The sequence below is a fragment of the Galeopterus variegatus genome, unplaced genomic scaffold (genome assembly GCF_000696425.1).
Source record: "Galeopterus variegatus unplaced genomic scaffold, G_variegatus-3.0.2 Scaffold4352, whole genome shotgun sequence".
NCBI classification, from domain to species: Eukaryota; Metazoa; Chordata; class Mammalia; order Dermoptera; family Cynocephalidae; genus Galeopterus; species Galeopterus variegatus.
In genome coordinates this window covers 90,753-115,651 of record NW_007730463.1, presented here as the reverse complement: position 1 = coordinate 115,651, position 24,899 = coordinate 90,753, and the positions used below count along the sequence as shown (strand labels likewise).

At 48.6% G+C, this 24,899-nt stretch overlaps 1 protein-coding gene across 1 annotated transcript in view; it reads right to left on the bottom strand.

Moving 5' to 3' along the window:
- The window catches only part of VWA2 (von Willebrand factor A domain containing 2), a 38,669-nt gene that overhangs the window by 1,843 nt on the left and 11,927 nt on the right, over positions 1–24,899 (bottom strand). Inside the window, exons 4-11 of the mRNA XM_008587368.1 lie at positions 23,488–23,597; positions 16,209–16,403; positions 11,841–11,974; positions 11,128–11,260; positions 7,727–7,782; positions 5,193–5,300; positions 3,627–4,199; positions 676–1,227 (exon numbers count right to left, since the gene is read on the bottom strand). Of these exons, the coding sequence (XP_008585590.1) occupies positions 676–1,227; positions 3,627–4,199; positions 5,193–5,300; positions 7,727–7,782; positions 11,128–11,260; positions 11,841–11,974; positions 16,209–16,403; positions 23,488–23,597 (1,861 nt within the window). The remainder of the gene's footprint in view (positions 1–675; positions 1,228–3,626; positions 4,200–5,192; positions 5,301–7,726; positions 7,783–11,127; positions 11,261–11,840; positions 11,975–16,208; positions 16,404–23,487; positions 23,598–24,899) is intronic.

Sequence of the window (24,899 nt, the reverse complement as noted above, 5' to 3'; positions counted from 1 at the left end):
AAGACCCCTACTCTGAGTCAGCCCAGAACAGATGCAAGGCCACTAGAGCAGTGTCTTATGCATCTTAGTGTCTCCCTTGGCCCTGAAGCAACACGTTAACCCACAGTGGGTGGGTGCTACATACTACTTGGCTAGGTTAATAAGACCCAACTTCCAGCCAGCTTTCCCACCTGCAGAAGGAGATTGTCTCTCACGTGTACTGTACACATGGCAGCATTTACTATTATCATTACTGCCACATACTGTTTGAAAGGTAGGAAGGAGATCACTGGCGAAAAGAAGCCTTGGAGTCCATCTGGCCTGGCCCTGTTTGTTCCTAGATCGGTCATGCACTACCTCGGTGGGTGTCAAAATGGGATTCTTAGCCCCTGGAGGAGTCTGTGAGTATCCTGAAAACGTCATCCATTTAAATGGAATGCATACAAATTCTCAGGTTTGGGAAGGAGGGGGCTGTGTTAGTTAAATTCTCCACACCTTAAATGTCAAATGTGGACGGTGCTGACTACTGTGGGATTTCATGTGAGCATGGAATTTGGCACAGAACCTGGCACTGTGCCCAGGAGCAAGTGCCTAGGAGCTAAGAGGCACAGCGGTCCTTGTAACAGTGGACATGAGGGCTCAGGCTGAGGTCCCACCTTGGAAGCAGCCCTGGAGGGTGTGGATTCTCCCACTCACCTCCACATATCCACTCGATGAGCATGTCCTGGTGGTAGCGCAGGTCGGTGTAAGCTGCCACGTGGATCAGGGAATCCCGGGGACCTGCCAGCCTCCGCAGAGCCTCCCTCAGGACAGGCCCCACGCCCATGACCAAGACAGAGACGCCATTGTTTCTCAGCTTCTGGGCAGGGACAGCTGCGTCCTCTGCCCCCTGTCCACCTGTGAGCACCACTACAGCCTTGGGGACACCAGGCCGGGCGCCCCTCTGGACAGTCATCACCTTGTCATGGATGTGTAGCAAGGCCGTGCCGGCGGAGCCCACCCCGCCCAGGTAGGGGGCCTGGCTCACAGCCCGCAGCACCGCAGCACGGGTGGGATGGGTGTCCAGGCCAAAGGCTGTCTGCACCCGGCTGCCGTACACCACCAGGCCAACCTGTGTTACGTCGGGGTTCACATCAAATTGGAGGGCACAGCTTCTCATGAAGCTCTGCATCTGAGCAAAGTTCTCGGGTCCCACTGAGGCCGAGGCATCCAACATGAAGACAAGGTCCAATGACTGAGCCTGGCAGCCTGCAGGGGCAAGCAGAGTGGGCCTCAGTGGTGGGCTCTGCCAGCAGAACCCTTATATGGACCCAACCAGCACAGGGGGCACTGCTGTGGGGCACGGGGAGCCCAGGTCAGCCAGTCTGCTGTATGTCCACTGCAGTAGCCCCCGCCACACCTTCTACTTGTAGAACACCCTCTCCTGGAGTATTAGCAGGAACATGAATGTCCAGTGAGACTACATTTCCCAGCCTCCCTGGAAGCTAGGTGTGGCCACGTGGGATGTGATCGGAAGCAAATGTGCAATTTCCAAGTTTGAAATTGTGCAGTTTCAAACTTGTGCAAGTAGAAGTTGCTTGTCTTCCAGTTCTTCTCTTCCCCTTCTTGCTGGCTGAGAAATGGTGACCTTGGACCCCAAGGTGAGGACCACATGGTGGCCAAGCTAGCCTTCTGGCCAAGGCCACTCACCCCTGAACTGAATGTAAGAGAAATAACTTCTATCACATGTAAGCCACTGAGTTTTGGGGACCCTTTGTGACAGCTTCTTCACCTATGTCTTCAGTCATCCCATTACTGAGCTCCCTCCATGTGCCATCCACTGTGTACAGGACACTACACTTTGTAGACAATGGGCTGAAAGTCTACGAGAGGACAGACATGAAATAAACACAGAATTACAAATGGCGTGAGCAGTGTGCAGAAAAAGAGCAGGGGCTGTGAGAGAGACCAGTATGGGCAGCATAATGGGACTGGGAGAAAGGGGTCAGGGCTTCTCTGGGGTGGTGACATTTTAGCAAAGAACGGAAGGATGAGTGAGTGTGAGCCAGTGGGCAGGGGTGCTTCTCAAGCAGGGAGAAGGCCTCTCCCATGCGAGGGGCATTAGAGAGGCCTGCAGAGAGCAGGGGAGCTCTCAGAAGCCAGTGGAAGGAGTTTGGGTTTTATTCCAAGTGCAAAAGGGAGCCATGGAAAGGTTTAAGTATGGAGTAAGAGATTTGATGAGCAGATTGACTGGTTTTTAAAAATCACTCAAGGACAAAGAAAATCTAAGAAACTGTCACAAGCAAAAGGAGCCTAAGGGGACAAGCTGACTAAATGTACTGTGGGCTCCTAGGTGGGATTCTGGAAGAGAAAAATGACATTAGGTAAAAACTAAGGAAGTCTGAGTCAGTATGGACTTTAGTAAACAATGTACCACACTAATGTAAGGTGTTAATAAGAGGGGGAACTGAGTGTGGGGTATATGGAAACTCTCAACTATTGTTATAATTTTTCTGTATATCTACAATAATTCCAAAACAAAACAAAACGAAAACCCTCTGGCTGCCATGGTGAGACTAGCCCTTACAGAATAAAGGCCTTGACCTCTGGGGAGAGTGACACTGAGACTGAGAAGCTGATCCAATAGGCAGCTGCTCACTGCTCACCTCCCTGGAGGAAAACTCAGGGAACCCATCAAGGATGTGTTTCAGCTGCAACACAACATCTCTGGCCATGGGGAGGGAGGCTCCTGCCCACTGCCTGGCAATATCCACCCCCAGGGTAGTGTTCTCCAGAGCACCCTCCAACAGCAGCAACAGCAGGTCAGGAAATCAGTGTCATGGGGTGTGAAACAGAACAGCACAGAAAAAGGTCAGAACACATCCCAGGTAAAGTGGGATAAGTATCATTCCAGGAAACATTTGTTTCAGTTGTGTGTGCACGTGCATCTGTGTGTGCATGTATGTGCACGTGTCATGGGGTGTGAAACAGAACAGCACAGAAAAAGGTCAGAACACATCCCAGGTAAAGTGGAATAAGTATCATTCCAGGAAACATTTGTTTCAGTTGTGTGTGCACGTGCATCTGTGTGTGCATGTATGTGCACATGCATGTATGTATGTGTACATATGCATATGTGCACATTATGTATGTGTGTGTGTGTGTGTGCGTGCGTGCATGTGTGTGTGCACCCCCGCAGGTGTGCATGCATGTACTGGGAATGTGCGTGCACGTGTATGTGTGTGCATGTGTATGTGTGTACTAGGAATGCATTTCTTTCTGTGGGTAGCTGTCACAGAAGCTGGAAAGCTGCTGCTCCAGAGCAGGCTTAGTGATTCATAGCTCCTTATTAACAATAACAATAAATAACAATGAATAATAATAAATAGCAACACAAAATTTGCTGCATGCTTACTCTGTACTAAGGGTGTGTATTGCTTGTTTTACTTTCTCTTCACAAAAAGCTTCTCAGGAGGTGCTATTAATAGTCCTATTCTATTGACAAGTAAACTGAGAAGTTGTCATGTGGCTAGTACATCAAAGAGTGGGGCTGTGCTTTCAGCCCCTAGTGCAGGCACCAGGAGAGAATAATGATTAAGTGGTGACGAGAAGAAAGCAGGACCCGTCCACTGACCAGCCAGCCCCTAGGTCAGGCCTGGGGACCTTACCTGGCTGCCGCTGGCTGCACAGCCTCCCCTGCAGCTCGGGGATTTGGTTGAACAGGTCCTGAGGGTCTGTGTAGACCATCACATGCTCTGGGCTGCCCGTGATCTCCTCCAGCTCTGCCCGCACAGCCTCGCTGCCTACGCCCAGCAGGAGCAACTCTCGGGCCCTGGCATGTCGCGCTGGGCCAGCCACCTCGTCCTGGGAGCGAGACTCAGTGAGCAGGACAACCACTCTGCGTGGCCGGTCCTGGCCTGTCCTGGTGGCACTCCCGAAGCCGCGTTCTGCCACCTGCTGCAAGGCACTGCCTGTCAGGGTGGGGCCGCCGCTGAAGGGGATGCTGTCGAGACTCCTGACCAGGTCTGGCACATCCTGGTACTCCCCCACAGGCACTGCCACCACCAGCTCCCGACTGTACCCAGCCACGCCCACTCGGACCGGAGAGTCCTCGCTCAGCACGACCTGTGCAAACCGCTTCACGAAGGCCTTGGCCCGCAGGAAGCCCTCCAAGGTGGTGCCAGCAGAGGTGTCCAGCAGGAAGAGGACATCGATTCTGCATGCCAGGCTTAGCTTCGGGGCTGCCGGAATTGCAGCAATACCCACCGTCATGCTGTGGCCACTGGAGCATAGAGATGCCCAAATACCACATGTGGCAGGAGAAGCCTCACTCCCAGGAAGGGCAGAGAAACTGAGGCCTCAGGGAGTTAAGTGACCAGTACTCAGCACAGAGTGAGAAATAGGGCCAGATTGGTTAATGCTTTTTGTGTCCTGAGAAATCTTTGTCTATTTCAAGATAATGAAGATAATGCTCCTAAGTTTTCTTCTAGAAGTTTTGCCTTTTACATTTAGATCTATAATCAGAGTGAGAAATAGGGCCAGATTGGTTAATGCTTTTTGTGTCCTGAGAAATCTTTGTCTATCTCAAGATCATGAAGATAATGCTCCTAAGTTTTCTTCTAGAAGTTTTGCCATCTGGAATTGATTTTTGGGTACGCTGTGAGGTCAAGATTTATTTTTTCCATATATATCTCCAGTGAACCCAACACCACATTTTTTAAAAAGTTATTATGTAACAAGCCCTCACTATGTGTCAAGCATTATGCTTTACATACAGAACCTTATTAAAATTCTCAACCACCCTCTGAGGCAAAGCCTATTATAATCTTCCTTTCACACCTTTAAAACCAAAAGGGATTGGGGCTTCTCACCTCTCTTTTGTGGAAGAGAGAAGAAAAGACTCTGCTCAGAACCAGGACCCAGAGACAGTCCAGCTCCAGCTTCAGCAGGGCTCAGCGATGCTCAAACATCACGCAGCAGCCCTTCTATAGCTAATGAGCTAGGAGCTGCTGTCCTACCCAGAGCTCCACCATCCAAATTATTTACTCATGGAGCACTCAGAGGCTGTATACCACATGAGACATTAGATCGGTGGCATATTTGGGAAGTAGATGGCTTTAAAACTCCAGGGTCGGTTTCTACCCAGGAGCTAGAAGGGAGGGAGGTGGGGGGGGCGGGGCGTGCTCTAACTGCCCCCCAGTGGTCAGAGTCTCAGAGGTCCCGTGCATACATACCACAGTGAGCCTCGCCTCTGAAGGCCAGTGGGCAGAGGCAGCGATACCTGTCCAGTCCTTCTGGAACACACGTGCCTCCATTCTGGCAGGGCTGGGAGTCACAAGGGCCTATCAAGAGATACTCATTAACAGCTAAGCATACGGGTACAGAGGGGTCGGCCACAGATGTGAGGCCAGCAGACCACCTGCCCTGCTGGGACCCAGCCCGTTGCTCCCCCCATGGTCCACTAGGGAACAAGCTGCAGCACAGGGAGGAGAAGGAACTAACAAGTACCTAAAGGAGGGGCTGCATGTGGTTGCTAAAGGACACTCAGTGGTGGGCTTGGGAAGGCCCTGGGGATGTGCCAACAGGACTTGGCTCCCGGCTCTGAGACTGGCAACACATGCCTTCATTACCAACAGCTGCTCAGAAGGCCTGGTGCAGCTCAGGGAGACCATAATGATTAACTGGTGCTGGACCTAAGCTTAACAAGGATGAAGATCTCATCACCATCAACGTGACAGCGTGGGTGTCTTAAGACTCAGGGAACGCTGCAGTGCTGAGGGGGCCTTTTCTTCTTTAACTTCTACACATGGTTGTTCTTAACGGCCTCTGCGGCCTGGCACAGTAAAGCAGTGAACCTTCAGATCCTGCAGGCAGGCTGCTCAGCAGTGAATGTAGCCTCCATCACTTCCTTGGGCACCTTAATTAACCTCTCCAAGCTTCAGCATCCTCATCTGAAAAGGGGTGATGGTACTGAACTACTTCCACAGTATTATTGTGAGGATCCAATGAACTAATCCATGGAAAGTCTTAGCACAGAGCAAACCCTGCGTAACAGCTAAGAGTATTTGCTTTTGGACATGAAATGCAGACGATGAGGAATCCTCGTCAAAGCTGATATTTTACACAGGAAACCACAGTCTGTGTCAAACTGGGCCCATTCAAATCAGGCCCATTACATGAGACCATGTGGTCAATTTCTGAGCCCCTTATCAATTTCCTTACCAATTATTACAAAATACAGATAAAACCACAACCTCCCTTCCAGGGTGACAGATGACAAACAGGGTATTCACGTGTTCGTGTATTCAAAGGGCTTAATAAGCAGCTAAGTGTGGTTACTATTGGGATGGCGATTTCTGTCCTTTTTACTAAAAAATATTAATATATTACTTGGTGGTCACATCATTGTAATTAAAGTGTAATTAAAGGTAGAAATTATTGAAGCTAATTCTGGGTACCTAACTAGGTCTGCTGTTCTGCTAGCTGGAGCATCACGGAAACAACAGGGGGCTCATTAACACAGCAACAGTGTCCTTTCACTGAGCATCTACTGTACGTCAGGTGCTGTGCTAAGTACTATTCATGCATGACATCATTTCATCATCACAACAACCCCATGAGGTAGGCACTTAAAAAAAAAAACTTTACAGATGAGAAAGCTGAAGCTCCATGGCTAGAAGTCACGTGATGAAGGTCAGCTCATGCATGACATCATTTCATCATCACAACAACCCCATGAGGTAGGCACTTAAAAAAAAAAAACTTTACAGATGAGAAAGCTGAAGCTCCATGGCTAGAAGTCATGTGATGAAGGTCAGATGGTAAAGGGCAGAGTTGGGAATCAAACCCAGATCATTCTGGTTCCAAAATCCTAAGTCCTCAAACTCTGATTTCTGAGCAGAAACAGCCCCACTGTCAGTTTCCCCCATGCTTCAGAGGCCAGTGACATTGGAACTTGAAAACTTTGAAATGGCACGTCAAAGGCATTGCCTAGCCCTGGGTAAGAACACGCCCCTGCCTGTATGTAAAACTGTTAGCTCTGCTTTGGGGAGATGAGCTCCTTACCTCACCAGAAGTAGCAAATTCACACAAGAATCAACGTTGACACACGCGGGTGCAATTGCTAGCTCCCAGGTGGGTGGGATGCACTAGACCCCTCGGTGAGGGGCAGTGAGGGCACACTGGGGAGCCACGCTGAACCACGCATAGTGGTACTGATAATTACTCATGTTTGTTTGGGATTTTATAGCTGATGAAGCACTTCCATGGGTGCTATCTATTGAATCTTCACAAAGACCCCAGGTATGACAAGCCCTATCCTATACAGGAGGGAAATGGGGATCCCTGACCTCAGGCAAACATCACCCCCTGTTATACAGGAGGAAACAACTCTGGTGTCTCTCCCTGAGTTTGATGCTGGATTGGAGGCTGTCTGCAAAGCAGGTGCTCAGTGCATGCCCTTCTCTGCCCCTCACCAATGCAAGTATAATTGCTTAAGGGAGTAACTCCAAAGCTGTCACTCCATTCTCAGTGGAAAATGCCACTTAGCAAGCGAGGAATGAGCACAGTGTGAGCAGACCCCTCTGCCTCCGAAAGCCCCGTCCCTCTGCCCTGGAGCCAGTCCCGACCCCACCCTCTGCCCCAGGGCTGTATGCCCTGGAGCCAGTCCCGACCCCACCCTCTGCCCCAGGACTGTAAATGGACCTTTACGAACCAGCCTGGTCCCAGGGCCCAGAAAGAGCTGGTGAACCCAAGAGGCAGATGGTACCTGGGCAGGTGGTCCTGTAGCAGGTGGTGGGGTGGCTTAGGAACACTCTCTTCCAGCTACAATCCAAGGAAACAGAGTGATAGAGAGATCGAAGGTCTAAAGGGAGGGCAGAAACCTGCAGATTATTTACAACACTAAAGCTGATGTAAGATTCCAGTGCAGAAGGGGGACAATAAAGACTTTGTTGTTTTCTTTCTTGATTCTACCTTTCACCTTCACATAGAATAGGGAATGTTTCAAACTACCCAGAGATAATTAAAAAAAAAAAAAAGATAATGTAAGCTGACTATCACGTTAGAAGTTAGAGATGTCTGTGTGTAAAACTGAACTGTGGGAACTTCGTATTATAAGTTATTTTCTAAGGCCCACAGTGCAGTGAGGAGAAAAATACTGGGAACTGGGCAAGTGGATTCTGGCTGTGTGACTCCAGGCACATTACTTTCCTCCTCTGGTTTTCCATTCCCTCTTCTATACAGTAACTGTATCTGTAGTTTTCAACTGTGATCATTGGAGCTTTGATGGTGAAGGAAGGGGACTGAGAGGCCAAGGTGCTGGGCCTCCCCCAGAACCCCAGCCCCTTGGCTTCACCCCAAATGTGCTGCTTCTAACTGGTCTGTACAATGAGTGTCTACAAGAGGCTCCGCAGCTCAAGAAGATTTGCAAACTGGGGGCTGGTTGGTTAGTTCATTTGGTTACAGCATAGCCTTATAACACCAAGGTCAAGGGTTTGGTTCCCCAAACTGGCCAGACACCAAAAAAAAAAGGATTTGCAAATTACCGGACTCAATGAATTCTCAGGTCCACTTGAGCACTAATATTCTGTGATAACATAACAGCCACCATTCCCCGGGCAGCTTCCACATGCCAGGTGTCCCTGTTATTACCTCAACTCCATAGCTACCTGAAGAGGCAGTGATCTCAGTCTTCCAGATGGGTAAATAGATTCAGAGGGCTGAATGAAGGACACTGCCCAAAGACACATGGTTACTAGAACACAGCAGATCTGAGAGCCAAATCCTGACCACCTGACACCAAGGCCCACGCACTCAGCCCTCCTTCCCCTCCCGCCCCTCCAGTCTCTGGGGTGATGGATGGGCCCTGCAGCAGCAGAAGCAGTTCCCCACCTGGTGGGCTAAGAGTGCCCCTCTTGGTTTGCAGCAGCTCCTGGTACCATCTTATCTAAGGATACTCTTGGGCCTTGGCAAAAATGTTCTCTAAATTTCTCCAAACAGGGCTTTTTCCAACATGATCTCCCCCTGGGCTGCCCACTCCAAGCCAAGCTAATTGGACTCATCTCTGGGGCAGGGTTTTCCTGGGGTAAAATGGGATAAAAGCAAGTCAATTAAGAACTCAAGGAGTTGCCAAACTAAAAAGTTTGCCAAGCTGCCAGCTCATAAAAGAGAAATCTTCTTTCCTTCCATGTCTGCTCCCAGTGACCTCCTAAAGCCGCAAGTCCTAGCCCAGAAAGCTCTGTGGGCCTGCCCCTCCCCCACTCTGGCCGGCACTGTCCACGGGGACTGCGCCCAGATCTGCCCCGGGCTTGCCCCCAACTCCTTCAGGTCCAGACGCAAACACCTGTTCCTATTTCTCCACAAGGCCCTCCCTGCCGCTCTATTGCACACTGCAGCCCTGCCCCAACCACTCCCCCACCCCACCCCCTCCCCATCCTCGCTGCTACTTCCCTCCAGGGCACTTGTCGCCACCTACTAGTTTATTTTATGCATTCTTTTTTTTTTAAGGCTTCCTCCCCAACACGGGGGTCAGCTGGTGAGGGTGGATTTGTTTCTGAGATGTTCATGCTGATTCCCCAGGACCTAAGGACAGTCCTGGGATGGCAGGGGCCCTCGGTGAGCATTCCTTGAGCAAGGGAATAGATGAAGAGCTTTCTATGCGGGCATCGTTCTAGGAACCTGGATATCAGCGCCTTCTATCAGTTCACTGCTGCGCTCAGCCACCCTGGGGGTAGGTACTTCTATCACGCCCATTCTCAAATGTAGAAACAGGCAGTGGGAGGTTCACAACTCACGGGTGGTGACGCTGGGATTAAAAATTTAGAGTAGCCTGACTCCAGAGTCTATGTAGGAGGAAGTATGCTCTCCATCCAGGTACTTCTATCACGCCCATTCTCAAATGTAGAAACAGGCAGTGGGAGGTTCACAACTCACAGGTGGTGACGCTGGGATTAAAAATTTAGAGTAGCCTGACTCCAGAGTCTATGTAGGAGGAAGTATGCTCTCCATCTGCCAGCTTCTCCCAGGCTCCCGGCTCTAAATGCCTCTATCCCACCGCCACCTTTTCCAGGAATCCAGGAATCATGCAAGACGGCTCAAGCAGCCCCTTCTCCATGATGTCTAGGGAGGACAGGCCCCACCCCAGCACCTGGGTTGCCTTAGGGTGGCCAGTGATCTCCTTGAACAAGGCCCCCTCCAGACATCGAGCTTCCTAGGGGCAGGGACTGTGCCCATCTCCGCATTGCCTGGCCCAGAGTGGGCACTTAGAACATGGTCAATGGGGAGCAAATAAATGTGTCCATTCACTGGAGAGCTCAGGTTATTTTATTTATTAATATTTTTTTGTGGCTGGCAGGTACAGGGATTAAACCCCGGACCTTGGTGTTATCAGCACCGCACTCTAACCAACTGAGCTAACAGGCCAGTCTCGAGAGCTCAGATTCTGAAGAGCCTCTAGTGGGCCTGGCATGGCACCCGGCCTGTTTCCTCTGACCAATGTGCGGGCATGACCTTTCCCAGCCAAGCCTCACAATTTCTCAGCCAATTCATTTCATTCCTGAACTCACCACTGGGCTGGGGCAGGACACAGGGCAAAGAAGCTGCTGGTTCAATTGTGACCCTGGCTCTCCAGGAAGGGAGAGATGGTAGGTCCCCCAGCCTCTAGCTGGGAGTCTAGATAAAGAGCCAAGGGATGGGACAGGAGTGTGTTTGCAAGGGAAAGGCTCCTGGCTGGGCAGCAGGTGCTCCTGACCGCCTAAGCTCCACTCTGGAAGAATCCAGAGTGTCTCATGGCCTCTATGACCGGAATTCACCCAGGATCTCAAACCTTTTGCTTCACTCGGCTCCCATAATGTGGAAACTGTGCTGCTCAGAGGAACAAAATTACCAGACCAAAGGGCCTTCCAGAATGGCTGTGACCCAGCTACCCTTACTTGCCATGGGCACTTGGGCTGTGTGTTAACATGACTCTGATACGGAGTAGCTGTGCCCCACCCCCCATCCCCAGATCTCTGTCCCTGGCTCTCTTCCAGGTCTCCTTCATGTCATAAGCTACAAGGCCATGGCCCTGCAGTGCTGTCCTCCCTGCAGCTCGTGAGCACTTGGCATTGGGGAGTCTCCCTCCCCACCCAGGCTGTACCCTCAGCTCTGCCCCCAGACCTATGGACAAACCTGTAGAAGGGACAGAGCGCAGCCAGCACAGCATCGGTCTGGCGTGATCCTCTCCAGCACAGGGCATGGCCAGCAGGCTCCCTGACCATCTCCAGTGTCCTGCGCTCACAGGGGTGAGTCTCGACCCTGCAGTCTGTGTCCACAACACACAACAATGGGAAGGCAGGGTTACACTCCCACCTCCACCCACACTCCCTCAGCAGCTGCTCCTGCTCTTGGGGGTTCCACCCACCCCCAGCCCTGGCCACCCTCTGCCTTTGTCAGTTCAGTGGGGCATCAGCCTCTGGGCATCTCCTCTGCACAGGCCCAGCCCACACAGCTTTTACATAATGGGCACGCATAACGTTATATATAACGTGCATCATTCTAGCTCCTGGGTGCACCCTGATGAGGACGACTAGAACACAGGGATCTTGCTCCAAGCTTCAAGCCTCCCTGTGCTTCTCTGTGCTGACCAAGATATGGGGAAGCAGACCTGGCTCTTCCTCCCAAGCAGGGAGATGTGGGCCCTACCAGATCTAGGTCCCAAGCCCTGGGCCCCTCTCCCCTCAGAGAGACAAGCTCAGGGCTCCCCACTGGGCAACCCACAGGGAGAGACACAGGGAGACAGAACAGAGCCCCTAGGGCAGAGGCTGCTGGCCCCCTGTGTCTCTCGGTCAACACCCAGCTTCCACATGGGCAAGGCCACTCCCTCCCAGGCTGGAAGGGCTTACCTGGAGAGGCCCCGACGCAAACGGCAGAGCTGCTGAGCGCACTGAAGAGACCGTTGGTGGCGTCCTCCACCTGCTCAGCCAACAGCACATGCTGCTCCCTGGGCTCGCTGGCCAGCATGTGCAACTCCTCCCACCTGTGCCCAGAAGTCACAACACCTCGTCGCCCTGTGCCCTCCCTCCTCCTGTCCACTCATCTCCCACACCATGGACTCCTTGGGGACAGCAGCACCTCCCCATGGATCCAGAGGCCACTTAGAGTAACCTTTTTCATCTGGGGTGTAGGCAAGGACCCAGGAGTGAACCACAGAAAGTCCTCAAGGAAGCCCAGCCTTGGTCACCATGTGCACATATTAAAGTTCATGGACTTCCTCAGAGGAGAGCTTCACACTCAGAACCCTCGGCTCTTATCTGAGACACAGTCCTGACAGCTTTAGTTGTCCAGTTTTAGCAAATGAGAAAAACTATTAACCAACGTGAGGCCATCGAGAGTAAGCAGCCAGCAACTTCTACAGCCAGAGGGCATCGCCGTGGGTGCCCAGGACAAAAATGATATGCGGGAGGACAGTGCTAGGATGTGAAGAAAGGGTGACACGATGCTGAGAAACCTGTTTTTTAAAAGACAGGGCAGCGAGTAATGTATATAGAAGAATCCTACCATCCCAAACTCATCAAAATAAGATCCAGGTTTGGCAACAGGACAAAACTTCACTTATCTGTAAAATTCGCATAAGGAAAACTCCCCTTTATCCTCTGAATCCACACACGCCAGACCTCTCTCCCAGCACCTGGGACAGTGCCTCGCACACGGAAGTGGGCTTCTCAGTTCTGGCCTCACGTGAGCAGCTGCGGGCAGCACGGCCTGGCCCCACTCTTAGCTCCCCCGGCCCAGGAACAGACTGCCTGAAAAGCTTCCCAGCTACTTCAGATGCTGAGCCAGAGCTGAGAGCCACCAGAGCAGTGACTGAGTAAATACTAAAATGGGGAAAGAGACTGCACCGGCATCGTTTTTTTTTTTTTTTCCAATCCCATATAGAGTTTCAGGCTGCCCCCAGCAGTGGCTTTCAGACTTTGGGGAGCATGAGAATCACCGAGGACCTGATAAACCAGACACTGAGACTCCCTGCCTGGAGTTTCAGAGTCAGTGGGGTGAGGCCCGAGTGTGTGCGTTTCTAACAAGCTCCCAGGTGATGCTCAAACTGCTGGCTCCAGGAGCGCACTTTGAGAACCACTGGCCAACAGTGACCCAGCCTTTTACTAGGAGTGGGGAGGGGGTGGGGTCAGGTGGCCTGGGAGCCCATCAGGCAGATGGTCAACAGCTCAGGCCATCCCCTGGCTTCTGACCAATGGCTTCTTGATTTCTCTAGGCCAGGGCTGCTCAGTGTGTGATTTGTGGACAGTACAGGTCCCCAAACTGTTTAATGCTGGTCGAGAGCTTGGTGAGCAGACATCAAGAGCAAGCATTTAGAAATAAATTGTACAGAAACCAGACAGTCATTTTATGTCTGCTCAATTGAATAATAAACATTTGAGCTACATGTTTTTCTATTTTATTGTTTTACTAATTCATTTTTATTGTATTTTTTAAAAGTATCAGTCCATGGTGGATTAGGGGAAAAAAACGAACAAAAACTGGAGCAGACAATTTGAGAAGCACTGTTCCAGCTACCAGGTGGAGAAGAAAGCATGGAAGGGACACGTATTTCCACTGTGTTGGGGACTCCACTGTCAGTAACAAACCTCTGGGCAACTGTTAAGTTCAAGGCGCTCTACCCGGCACTATGTGGAAGGAGGGTGGGCAAAGAGCCGGAAAGCAAAGTCCCTGTCTCCTCTCTCAACAGGTTTGTATTCCTTATATTTGAGAAACAGAAAGAGCCAATGAAGGATAAAGCAGCCTGTGTTAAATACCAACTTATCGAAAACAACGACAATGATGATGATGACAATCGTCATCAACATCTCCACGGCATGGCACAGTCCTGGGTATCCCCACCTTACCGGCCACCCTCAGTCTCCTTCACTTGAACTTCTTCCTCTTTCTGATCTGCACACCCTGGTTGTTGGTCATCTTCTTTCTCTGGACTCACTCCCTAGGTGACCTTACGTAGGCTTTAAAAACCATCCCAAATTGCAGTCTCTATACCTGGCCTCTCTTCCATGTTCCAGATTCTTACACCCACCTGTGTGCTCAGCTTCTCTACTGAGATGTCCAATATGCAGCTCAAACTTCACCTGCCTGCAAGAGAATTCAATTTCCCTTGCTCTTCCCTCTGTCCTCACTTGAACTTCTTCCTCTTTCTGATCTGCACACCCTGGTTGTTGGTCATCTTCTTTCTCTGGATTCACTCACTCCCTAGGTGACCTTATGTAGGTTTTAAAAACCATCCCAAATTGCAGTCTCTATACCTGGCCTCTCTTCCATGTTCCAGATTCTTACACCCACCTGTGTGCTCAGCTTCTCTACTGAAATGTCCAATATGCAGCTCAAACTTCACCTGCCTGCAAGAGAATTCAATTTCCCTTGCTCTTCCCTCTGTCCTCGTCTTTCCCATGTCAGCAAATGGCAACCCCATTCACCCTGGGGCTCAGACCCAAGTCCTCAATTCTTCTCTGACATCCAATTCACCAACCATCCCACTGCTCTGCCTTCAAAACATGTCCTGATCCAGTCACTCCCCAGCAGGGCCACAGCTGCTTCTCTACCATGAGCCTCCACTATCTCTTGTGTGAGCTGCTCCGAAGGCCTCCTGACCAGTCCCCCCTCCTTCCCTTATCATCGCCTCTCCACCAACCCCCATCCCATCAGTCTACTCTCTACACGGCAGCCAGGGTGATCTTCTAAAAATTGTCATTTCCCTGCTCCAAACCCTCCAAAGGTTTCTCATCCTAGTCACAATAAACTCCAAAATCTTTACCATGGCTGACAAACTCTCTCTGACTTGACCCCTGATTACCTCTTCTACCTTAGTTCTTGTAATTCCCCTTGCTTGCTGAGCTCCAGCCCCTCCCTGGCTGCCCTGCTGCTCTCATTAAAACACCCAGCTAGCTACTGCCTCAGGGCCTTTGCACCTGCCATCCACCCACCTGCCCTGTCTGCTCTTTTCCCTGATATTCGGAAGGCCTGCTCCTCACTTGACTAAAGTTTCTGCTCAAAAACCAACTCCTCAAAGAAGCCCCAACAGACCTCCTTCTCTAATACTACTATCCTCTCTATCCCCCATCATTCTTTAACCTCTTAGCCCACTTTATTTTATCCTTTGCATTTTATTTCCACCTGAAATGATATTACTTATTCATTCACTTGTTTTTTTATCTACTTCCTTTCCTAGAATGGAAGCTCCCTGCAACCTCTTAGCCCACTTTATTTTATCCTTTGCATTTTATTTCCACCTGAAATGATATTACTTACTTATTCATTCACTTGTTTTTTTATCTACTTCCTTTCCTAGAATGGAAGCTCCCTGAGGGCAGGAACTTGGAATTGTCTCTGCATCTCAAGAACCTACAATAATGCCTGGCATGAGGAAGACAACCTATACTTATTAATTGAGAGAATAAATAATATACTACTAAAATGAATAAAGAGATTTCCACGTGCAGGCATGGTGCCCAGACCAGAGTCATTTCACTTAATGCCTACTAGAGGCCCGTAGACTAGGTATCATGTCCATTTGGAGGGCTGGGGGCACTGAGGACCTGTGCCCCCTTTCTTCTAGGGAGGCATACTAGCCCTGCATCTAGATAAATGGGGTTGAAGAGGGGGCAGCCTGTCACAGACCCCCCACTCTCCTGGCCCAGGAGTGGGCTTGGGACTCAGGCCAATCAGAATCCTTTCTTGGATTGTTCAACTTGAAACTGGGAAATGGGCCCTTTCTCTCCAGGCAGATCTGTGAGAACTGACTTGGGGTGCTGACTGCAGCCCCAGCTCCAGCTTCCTGACAGAGCCAGGCTGAGAGAAGAGGTGACAGGCAGAGAGAACAGCAGAGACATGCAGCAGGCAGAAAGAATCTCAACAGCATTGAAGTCCCTGGCTCCTGCCCACCTGAAGGGAACCTGGACCCACTCAATGAAGTAAGATGACTCCATGAATTCCCATTTTTGCTCACATTAATTTGAATTGAGTTTCTGGCATTTGCAACCAAGTGTTCAGACAAAAACCAAAGACAAGACAAACTCTCAGACTTCCACAGATTGGAGCTTCCTAAGCAATAGAGCCAAAACTGCAAAGTGAGAAAAAGACAGGTCCACGGAAGGACCAGGCTGGTTTTTCCAGCTCTCCTCCCTTCCTGTGGCTGTGAAGGCTCTCTCAGTCATGTCACGGTCCCCAGGCTGACCGCTGTAAGGTTGACCCAGAATGCATGGGGCTCTTACCTTGGAAACCGGACCCCCACAGCAAACACAGTGACGCCCCTCTCCTTCAACTGCTTGGCCGGCAGCGCTATGTGCCCTTGGGACTTCCCATCAGTGACAATGATGAGGATCTGGGGCACGGAGGTATTTCTGCCTCCAGGGAACCCCTTGCGCAGAAGGTATTTCAGAGCAAGGCCTGTCTCTGTGCGCCCTCCTCTGGGCACACCCAGAAGGAAAAAAGAAAAAAGAAAAGTCAGCGATGCAGGAGGTAAAGCTGGGGTGAGAGCCTGAAATCAACGGGCTGCTCCATCACTAGTGAACAGGTGCTTTCTCCTAGCAGAGGCTCAACGTGATGATTCCATCATCTAAACCACAGCAATGATGGATAAAGATTAACTTTTTCCATGGACTTGGGATTCCCCCTGACTGTCTCTGTTGTATTATGTAATAATGTCATTCGTCGTGGATGTAGGTGTTTTTATTTTCTCCCTGCACGATGACTCTGGGCTGACAATACTCGTTATTTTTCTGACACCCACCTCCCCATCTCTGTATCATCCCCTTCTTATTACAACTCTACATCACCTGGGGCTGGAAAAGCAGATAACTGAGCTTAGGAAAATTGTGCATTAGTAAGAATCCATAAGAGTGAAGGACAAGGCTTTGATGCAAGGGACTGATGAGAGACTTTTCCATGATCCAGGCCTTTCTGGGTCAAGTCCAAATTCAGGGTTGGGTGCTGGAAGGCTGAGCTATCTGACCCCCTCCAGATCAGGTCAGGTTACAGTGGTCCCATCTAACCAGGATGCTAACGGTACTCTATTTGCCAAGGCTTGTTGAGATTCTCTAATCTTCATAGCCCAGTTATAGGGGTTGTTGACAGAGCTTAGAATCCTAGAGCAGGATCTCTGTTAAATCTCGAAATAGGAGGGTCGTGCAAGTGTTGGACTTTAGGTTACTGAATGGTGAGTTGGTCCCTGCTGCAGCCAAAACTTTCATTAAATACAAGTGACAATGTGAGGCTGATGGAATCGCTACGGTTATTAACTGTACACGTAGAGAAAACCCTGTTGGAGCATCATTCTGAAATGCTGACTAACCACAGACTATAAATGGGAGAGCACGTGGATACTCACCTTATACTCTGACTATAAATTAAAGCAGTGCCTGCTTTTAATTCAGCCCTCTCTGAGGACCCTACTACAATCATTCCTCTAATGTGAAAACATTCGACTGGCAAGAGGCATGAGCACTGCATTGTGTGTGTGTGTGTGTGTGTGTGTTTGTGTATTTTGCTTCAACTTAACCCTAGACATTTATTTCTCATGCACGTCTGACACGGGTCCTCCTGCCCAGGCATCTCTTTTGTCTGGCTCTCCTTCTAGCAGCTGCTCAGGAATTCAGGCTCCTTTCATCTTGTGGTTCCACCTTCCCCTCAGTCCTCAAAGTCCTCTCCACTCAGCAGAGAGATTGGGAAAGAGCATGAAGATTATGCTTGGGAAGGGTTGATGAACCAGGCCTAGAATATTCTTCACTTCTATTGCTTTTTATCTTAAGCAAGCTCTTAAGGGCAATTCTCTCTGTGGAGCTCCATTACGTCAATACATATCAACAAAAGCTGACAACTCCTAGATCTGAGATTCAGCCTACAATGTACAATGGCATCTGCATCAATTAAAAAATCACTTCCTGCTTTTAACACACTAGTATTTATTGTGGACCCACTAGAAGGAAGATAGTGAGATGGAGACCAGGAAGTACAACATGGTCCCACCCCTCAATGAAATCTCAGTCTAGTTGAAGAAAGAGACCCTACAAGACAGCAAATAGATATCAATGCAGAGATGCAAATAACAAGAGTGCTGAGGAGGGAATTCATTGGGGGGTGGGCCTGTCAGGGAACAGGCTTCAGAGGGGAGGAGTGTCTGGAGGGGGGGTCTTGGGAAGGAGCTGACTAGGGAAGGAGGCCATTCCAGTCAGGGCAAGTGGTGTAAGCAGACACAGGTGAGCAACACAAGGTGTGTTCTGGAGCTGGTGAGCAGAGCTTGGCTCGGGCAATGGACTTACCAAAGAGGAACAGCGCACACCAGCAGTGATGAATCATCACAGAGAAACAGAGCCCACCAACATCAGTGAATCCCAGACGCCCCCAACTCCTGTCACACCGTGCTGGATGGCACGTCAGATACCACAGGCAGCCAAGAGCATTCTGATTCCTGCCAATACTACCAGCTTCTCCAAAGCTCCTGTATCTGCAAAGAGGCTTCCTCCGGGGCTCCTGGGAGCACAGACTGTCTCTCACTTCTAAGGGCAAATATTAGTACCGCGCTTCCACTCTGTGCCAGACGCTTCACATACCTGTTATTGAATGTAATCCTCGCAACTATGGTAAACGGTGACAATATTACCCTCATTTAACAGGTGAGGATATAACATATCCTCATATATACTCTCTCTTAATTCTCTGAGATAGGGGAGTTCAGCGAATGGTCTCATCTAAGGTCATGCAGCTTATGAGTGGTGGAGGCAGGGCCCTTGAATCTGGGCCCTCCGCATCCAGAGCCCAAGTTCTCGACCATACAGATATGCGGCTAGTCAAGCCACCTGCCTCCCACCCAGCTACCAGAGGTTAGAACTGGAGTTTAAGCCCCAGTCAGGCTGATTTTGAAGCCAATGTTCTTTCCAGGGTTTGGCAAATTACAGCTTGCAAGCCAAACCCAGCCTGCTGCCTGTATTTGTAAATAGAGCTTTATTGGAAAACAGCCACACCCATGCACTTATGTACTGTCTATGCAGAGACCATATGGCCTACAAATGCCATGTTCAAATGGGGAAGGTAATAACATTATTTGAAGATTAAATGCTCTGGGACCTCGGACCCAGTGGGTTGCTCCAGGAGTGGTAGTTATCATTATGAACCAACCAGCAGCCTGCAATAAGGGGCTTATCTTTGGAGTTTAGTCTCAAAATCTAGTGTGCATAAAAATCCCTCAAAACACTTAATAATGTGGATTCTATTCCCAGAGAGTCCAAATTGGTAGGTGTGCAACTGGGTCTGAGAATCTCCATTTTAAACCACCCCCACCCCCACCAAGGCCCCCTCCAAGGGTTTCTAATGCAGATAGGCCAAGGAATAGACGTTGAAAAATACTTCATAGGAAAACCCACTGCAGGTACAGGGATTTGATTACAGCCTTTTTCTTTTTAAAGCGGTAGACAAAAATCCTGTAATCAACCTATATGTTTAATTTTAAGGAGAATTATTAAATACATTGTGATAGCCAAATTCACTACATAATCATATAATCATTAAAAAGGATCAACATGAAAAAATAATACAGCTTTATGAAAAAGCACACACCAAATAATATTAAGAAAAAAAAAAGAACAAATGCTTTGTAATTCTAACTATTCTAAAAGGTATCTTTAAATGTTAATTCAGTTTGGAAGGGGCCAATGAAAGCTGTAAAAGGTTTTGTGCTAAGGTAAAGTAGCGACAAAACTACAAAGTGCTGATAAAGCAGTAAAGGGAGTCCAAAAAATTCAGTCACAGAGAACTCAAGGTTGTTGTTGTGAGATTAATGAAGTAAGCGGGTGAGCCCATGGGGCCAGCTGGCCAGGAGTTCTGAGCATTCGGGAACAAACTGCCAGCCCTGTTGTATCTGATTTTATGTCATCATTGGGTGCAATATTAGAAGGCTTGAACGTAGTATTTTTTAAACTTCTTGCAAAGTAGCAATAATGAGATTGTCAGGGTGGTTTCTTAACCACCTCAAACCACACTTGTGGTGGATTGCTTTGGTCTGGAAAGGCAAGCGTCCTGGGGTTGTGTAGAGCTGTCCTAATCAGTCAAGCATTTAAGACTTCATTGCAGAAACAGAGTAACCCCAGGGAGGTCATCACTCCTACTCGGCCAACATTCTTCTGTTCTGATTCACGACAGCATGTCTTCATTCTTAGTGTCCTCAATGACACCACAACTGTAGCCAAAAATTAGTTACCACCTCCTTGCCTTGTTTGTTGTCTCTCTTAGGTGTCCTAGGATACATAAGTGCTAACCATGCACATCCCTAAAAGAGCTCAACTTGGTCGGTGCATAAAGAGGCTACTTTCTCCACCCTCATGTCCTCACTTGGCACATGCTTAGTGTGTCTCTGGATCTCATTTGTCATGAATAACACTCTCAAGCCCCTAGTTAGGACTTTCAACACAGCTGAAAAGAGGCTCAATTAATTATTTGGGGGTGGAGGGTGGGGAGAGGTGGGAAAGGACAGCCGGACTAACAGTGTGACCCTGTGATCCTGGCCAGGCCACTTGCTCCTTACCTGTAAAATATCCTCTGTAAAATAAAGGGTTGGACTAGATGCTAGATGACCTTTAACGTGCTTTTTTGTGTGATTTCTTTGCAATTTGCTTAGTTTTTCAGATGAGAGAGGGGCTGAATCATTTGAGTCAAAGTCACCCACATGGTATTTGACTCTCCGTGCTAAACTTAAACCAATAGACTAATTTTTTTCTGCAAATGCACATTCTATACAGTGTGCATATAATGTGTACAAAGTCTTTTTTTATGACTACCTTATTGACATAATTCATATACCATAATTCAGTGGGTTTTAGTATATTCACAGACACAGAGTTGGGCAACCATCACCATCTAAGTCAAAAACATTTTTTTTATCATCCTCAAAAGCAACCCCACACTCATCAGCAGTCATTCCTCTTCCCCCCCGCCTGTGGCAATGATTAGTCTACTTTTTATCCATGGATTTACCTATTCTAGACATTTCGTAAAAATAAATCACACAGTATGTGACCTTTTGTGACTGGCTTCTTTTATTTAGCATTATGTCTTCAAGGTTCATCCATGATGCAGCAGGAATTAGTTTTTGTACGAATTCCTTTTTAGGGCTGAATAATACTCAATTACATGGATATAACACATTTTGTTTATCAATCCTTCAGTTGGACATTTATGTTGCTCCCACTTTGGAGCTGCTATGAGATTAGTGTACAAGTTTTTGTGTGGGTATATGTTTTCAATTCTCTTAAAGTAGAATTGCTGGTCATATGGTAACTCTGTGTTTAACATTTTGAGGAACTGCCAAACTATTTTCCAAAGTGGCAGGCACAACCTTTACAATCCTACCAGCAGTGTATGAGAGTTCCAGTTTTTCCATGTCCTTGCCAACTTATTATCAGTCTGTTATGTTAGCCTTCCTAGTGACTACGACATGGTATCTCATTGTGGATCTGATTTGCATTTCTCTAACACCTGAGTCTACGGCCATCCCACCCTGAACACGCCCAATCTCATCTAATGGCTAATAGTGTTGAGCATCTTTTCATGTACTTATTGGCCATTGGTATCTCTTCTTTGGAGAAATGCCTATTTGCAAGTTTTTTGGGGGGATGATACAAATGTTCAAAAATTAGATTATAGTAATAGTCATATAACTCTGTAAATACAGTCAAAACTATTGAATTGTACACATGAAATGTGTGAACTTCATGGCATAAGAATGACATCTCAATGAAGCTGTTTTAAAAAGTTAGTGTGTACAACAGTCATAGGGAAGGTGGGGGTGGACTGACACCTTTTAAAGTATGGATTCCTAAGTATACCAGCCCAGACCAGAGAGGGATTCAGTAGATCTGGGAGGGACACCAGGCAGCCATTTTTAACACACTCCCTAGACGATTTTGACCTGGGTGGCCCTAAGACCTCACTTCGACAAATTCTGCTCTGTGTGACTGGGCCCAAGATGTGGGAGCGAGGCTGAGACTACTCTCTATAGGAAACCAATTCTTGGAGGCCCCATGGGCAGAAGGCTCCTAGGGGAAAAGGAAACGCTGGTGTGCACTAACGTATTTTTTAAAAAACATATTAATGTGCTTTTTCCTTTCACACCTTCTTGCATATGACTTGCTCTTTCTGTTCAGGGCATCCATGAGCAGAGGAAAGGGCAGGGATAAACAGTCTAAGATAAAGTGACTGAGGGTCCCGAGGGCTTCCCTGGGGTCTAACCTTCTTGCATATGACTTGCTCTTTCTGTTCAGGGCATCCATGAGCAGAGGAAAGGGCAGGTATAAACAGTCTAAGATAAAGTGACTGAGGGTCCCGAGGGCTTCCCTGGGGTCTATGGGACCCCCAAAGTTCCTGCTGTGCCCAGTATGTGGTCTCAGGCTTCTTGAGAACACTGGTGGAGCTACAGAGGCTTAAGACTGGAAAAAGGACCTCAGAGTTCAGGACCTTTGCAATTGGAGGTGACAGTCACAAATGGCTGGGACCATGGACTTCAGTGGACGCTAGCACAAGGGGCGGCAGAGACAAGGGCAGAGCCAGAGATCAGAGTGGCAAGTGGCAAAGCAAAGTCTTTCTTCTGTGAGGGCTTGTGAAGAGCATTATATGTGTGTGTGTAGATATACGTAAGTGTAAATATATGTCTGTGTATGTATATATGAGTGTGTGTATAACACACATATATATACAGATTATATGTATACATGTTTGTATATAAATACACATACAAAATATTTATACACAAAATATGAGGGTACTTCTAAAAGTTCATGGAAAAATAGAATTGAAAGGTAATATGAATCTTTCCATGAACTTTCTGAAGTACTGCACACAACACAAAATATGAGGGTACTTCTAAAAGTTCATGGAAAAATAGAATTGAAAGGTAATATGAACCTTTCCATGAACTTTCTGAAGTACTGCACACACACACACACACATCACATGCAGACACACACGTCAGCTGACTTGTAATGTGAGTAAAGTCTGACCCTACTACATACAGATATGAGTATATATAGGGTGTGCACATACCTATTCATAATTTTTGAAGCACTCTCAATAACAGAGGGGCACTTACTCTTTTTAGAAAGAAAATGAGGCTCCAAGAAGTGTGGTGAACTACCCTGCAGGGGCCACCAGGGACAGAACTGGGAGCAGGACCCAGTGTTCTTCCCACCACCCCACACTCTCTACCCCGGTCTCAAACTCCAATAGCCCTTTGTCCCAGGTAACTGACAAATACATATAGTAGCAGCAAATTCTATTTTTTTAAACTTGCATTTAAATTCCCACCTGGGACATTACCATGTAACAAGGAGGGACAGCCATGAGAAGGGAATACTTGTTACCCACAGTGCACAGCTGGGGTTCTGGAAGCAGGCCCAGGGCCCAGAGCCTGCTCTGTGAGGCCAAGAGCAGGGCCAAACCCTTCAAGGGAGCGATTTTAAGAGCAGCTGGCTTCACCCTAACACAGCAGTATCTGATCATACTTACTTGAACACCATCCTCTTGATTTTTTCCTTCACTTCCTGTCGGGTTGAAAACGAATCCAAGGGGAATTCCAGAAGAGGAGCAGAACTGAACTGGAATGCTCCCACTCTGACCTGCAGTAGGAGACAGGGGGCCCAGGGCCCGAGATTGGGGTCAGGTCATAAACATTCCTGAGAGGAAAGAAGGGACAAGAAAGGTTAATGAACCTGCCTTCTGCCTACTCAACAAATACCAGTGCCAGAGCATTCTCCAGCCTCCTTAAAAGAAGGTTCCAGAGACCAGTAGGAGAATCTGGAAGGAAGCAGTCAAATCTGCCTGTGTTCGGCACTGATAACCCCATCCAACATTCTTTTTTTTTTTTTTTCCTTTTTGTCTTTTTTTGTGACCGGCAACGGATCGCAACCCTCAGTGTCGCGCCCGTACCGGACCGGGACCGGCAACGGGATCGCAACCCTCGGTGTTGCTCCCGCACCTCGCTCAGCCAGTGAGCGGCCGGTCTGTATGTGGGATCCGAACCCTCGGCGGGAGAGCCACCGCGCTCACAAGCGGTGCACTGTAGCAGTGCGCCACCGGGCCGGCCCCCATCCAACATTCTTGACCCATCTCCCCCCAAAGAGTAGCTAAACATCCTGGCAGCTTTCTTAGTTGAGCTGTGAGCATCTTTAGGGCAGGTCTCCACTCATTTTTACCAGGCACAAGAGCTGTTTCGTGTAGTCTCACCCGTGATCTCATTTAACCCATAGAGGCACTATTAATACACACATGATTGTTGGAGAAACTCAAATGTGAAGAGGATACAGATCTGGCCCAAGGCAAGGGCTTGCTTGCCCAGGGCCGGTAAGAAAGGGAGCCAGGCCATTGGACTCTGTGCCAATGGTCCTTCCTAGGTCTCACTTACCTTCTTGCCATCTCAGCAGCCAACAGAGGCCTATGCCACAGAAGCTAATCACAGCCCCCATCACTGGTGGCTCATCACTAACCACAACCTCCCCACACCCATCCTTCATTGGATGGCCAGCCCCCTCCAGGCCTGCTCCTGCCAACTAGAAAAAGGCTGGGTCTCTAGACCAGAGTCAGACTGGGGGACAATCAGCACCCAGAACTGACCACAAGCAACACAGGAGGTAAACTTCCTTCGTCGTGAGGGAATGTGACCACTGGGGAATCCGAACATATTTTGTCTCCTAACAGGAGAAAGTCCAATGCCTTGCAAAACAGGAGAAGGAAAACAGTGAAGTCATTCTTTGGACCATAAGTCACTAGCATGTCTTGAGCAGAGAAGATTATAAATATTCAGGTTTCTTCTGGAGGGCCCAAGTCCTACACCTACTCCTGGGTCTCCAAAAGCCCTGGAGAAAACCACTTTCTCAGTTACTATTCTCACAACTAATCCCAGTACCAACCAAGATTTCAAA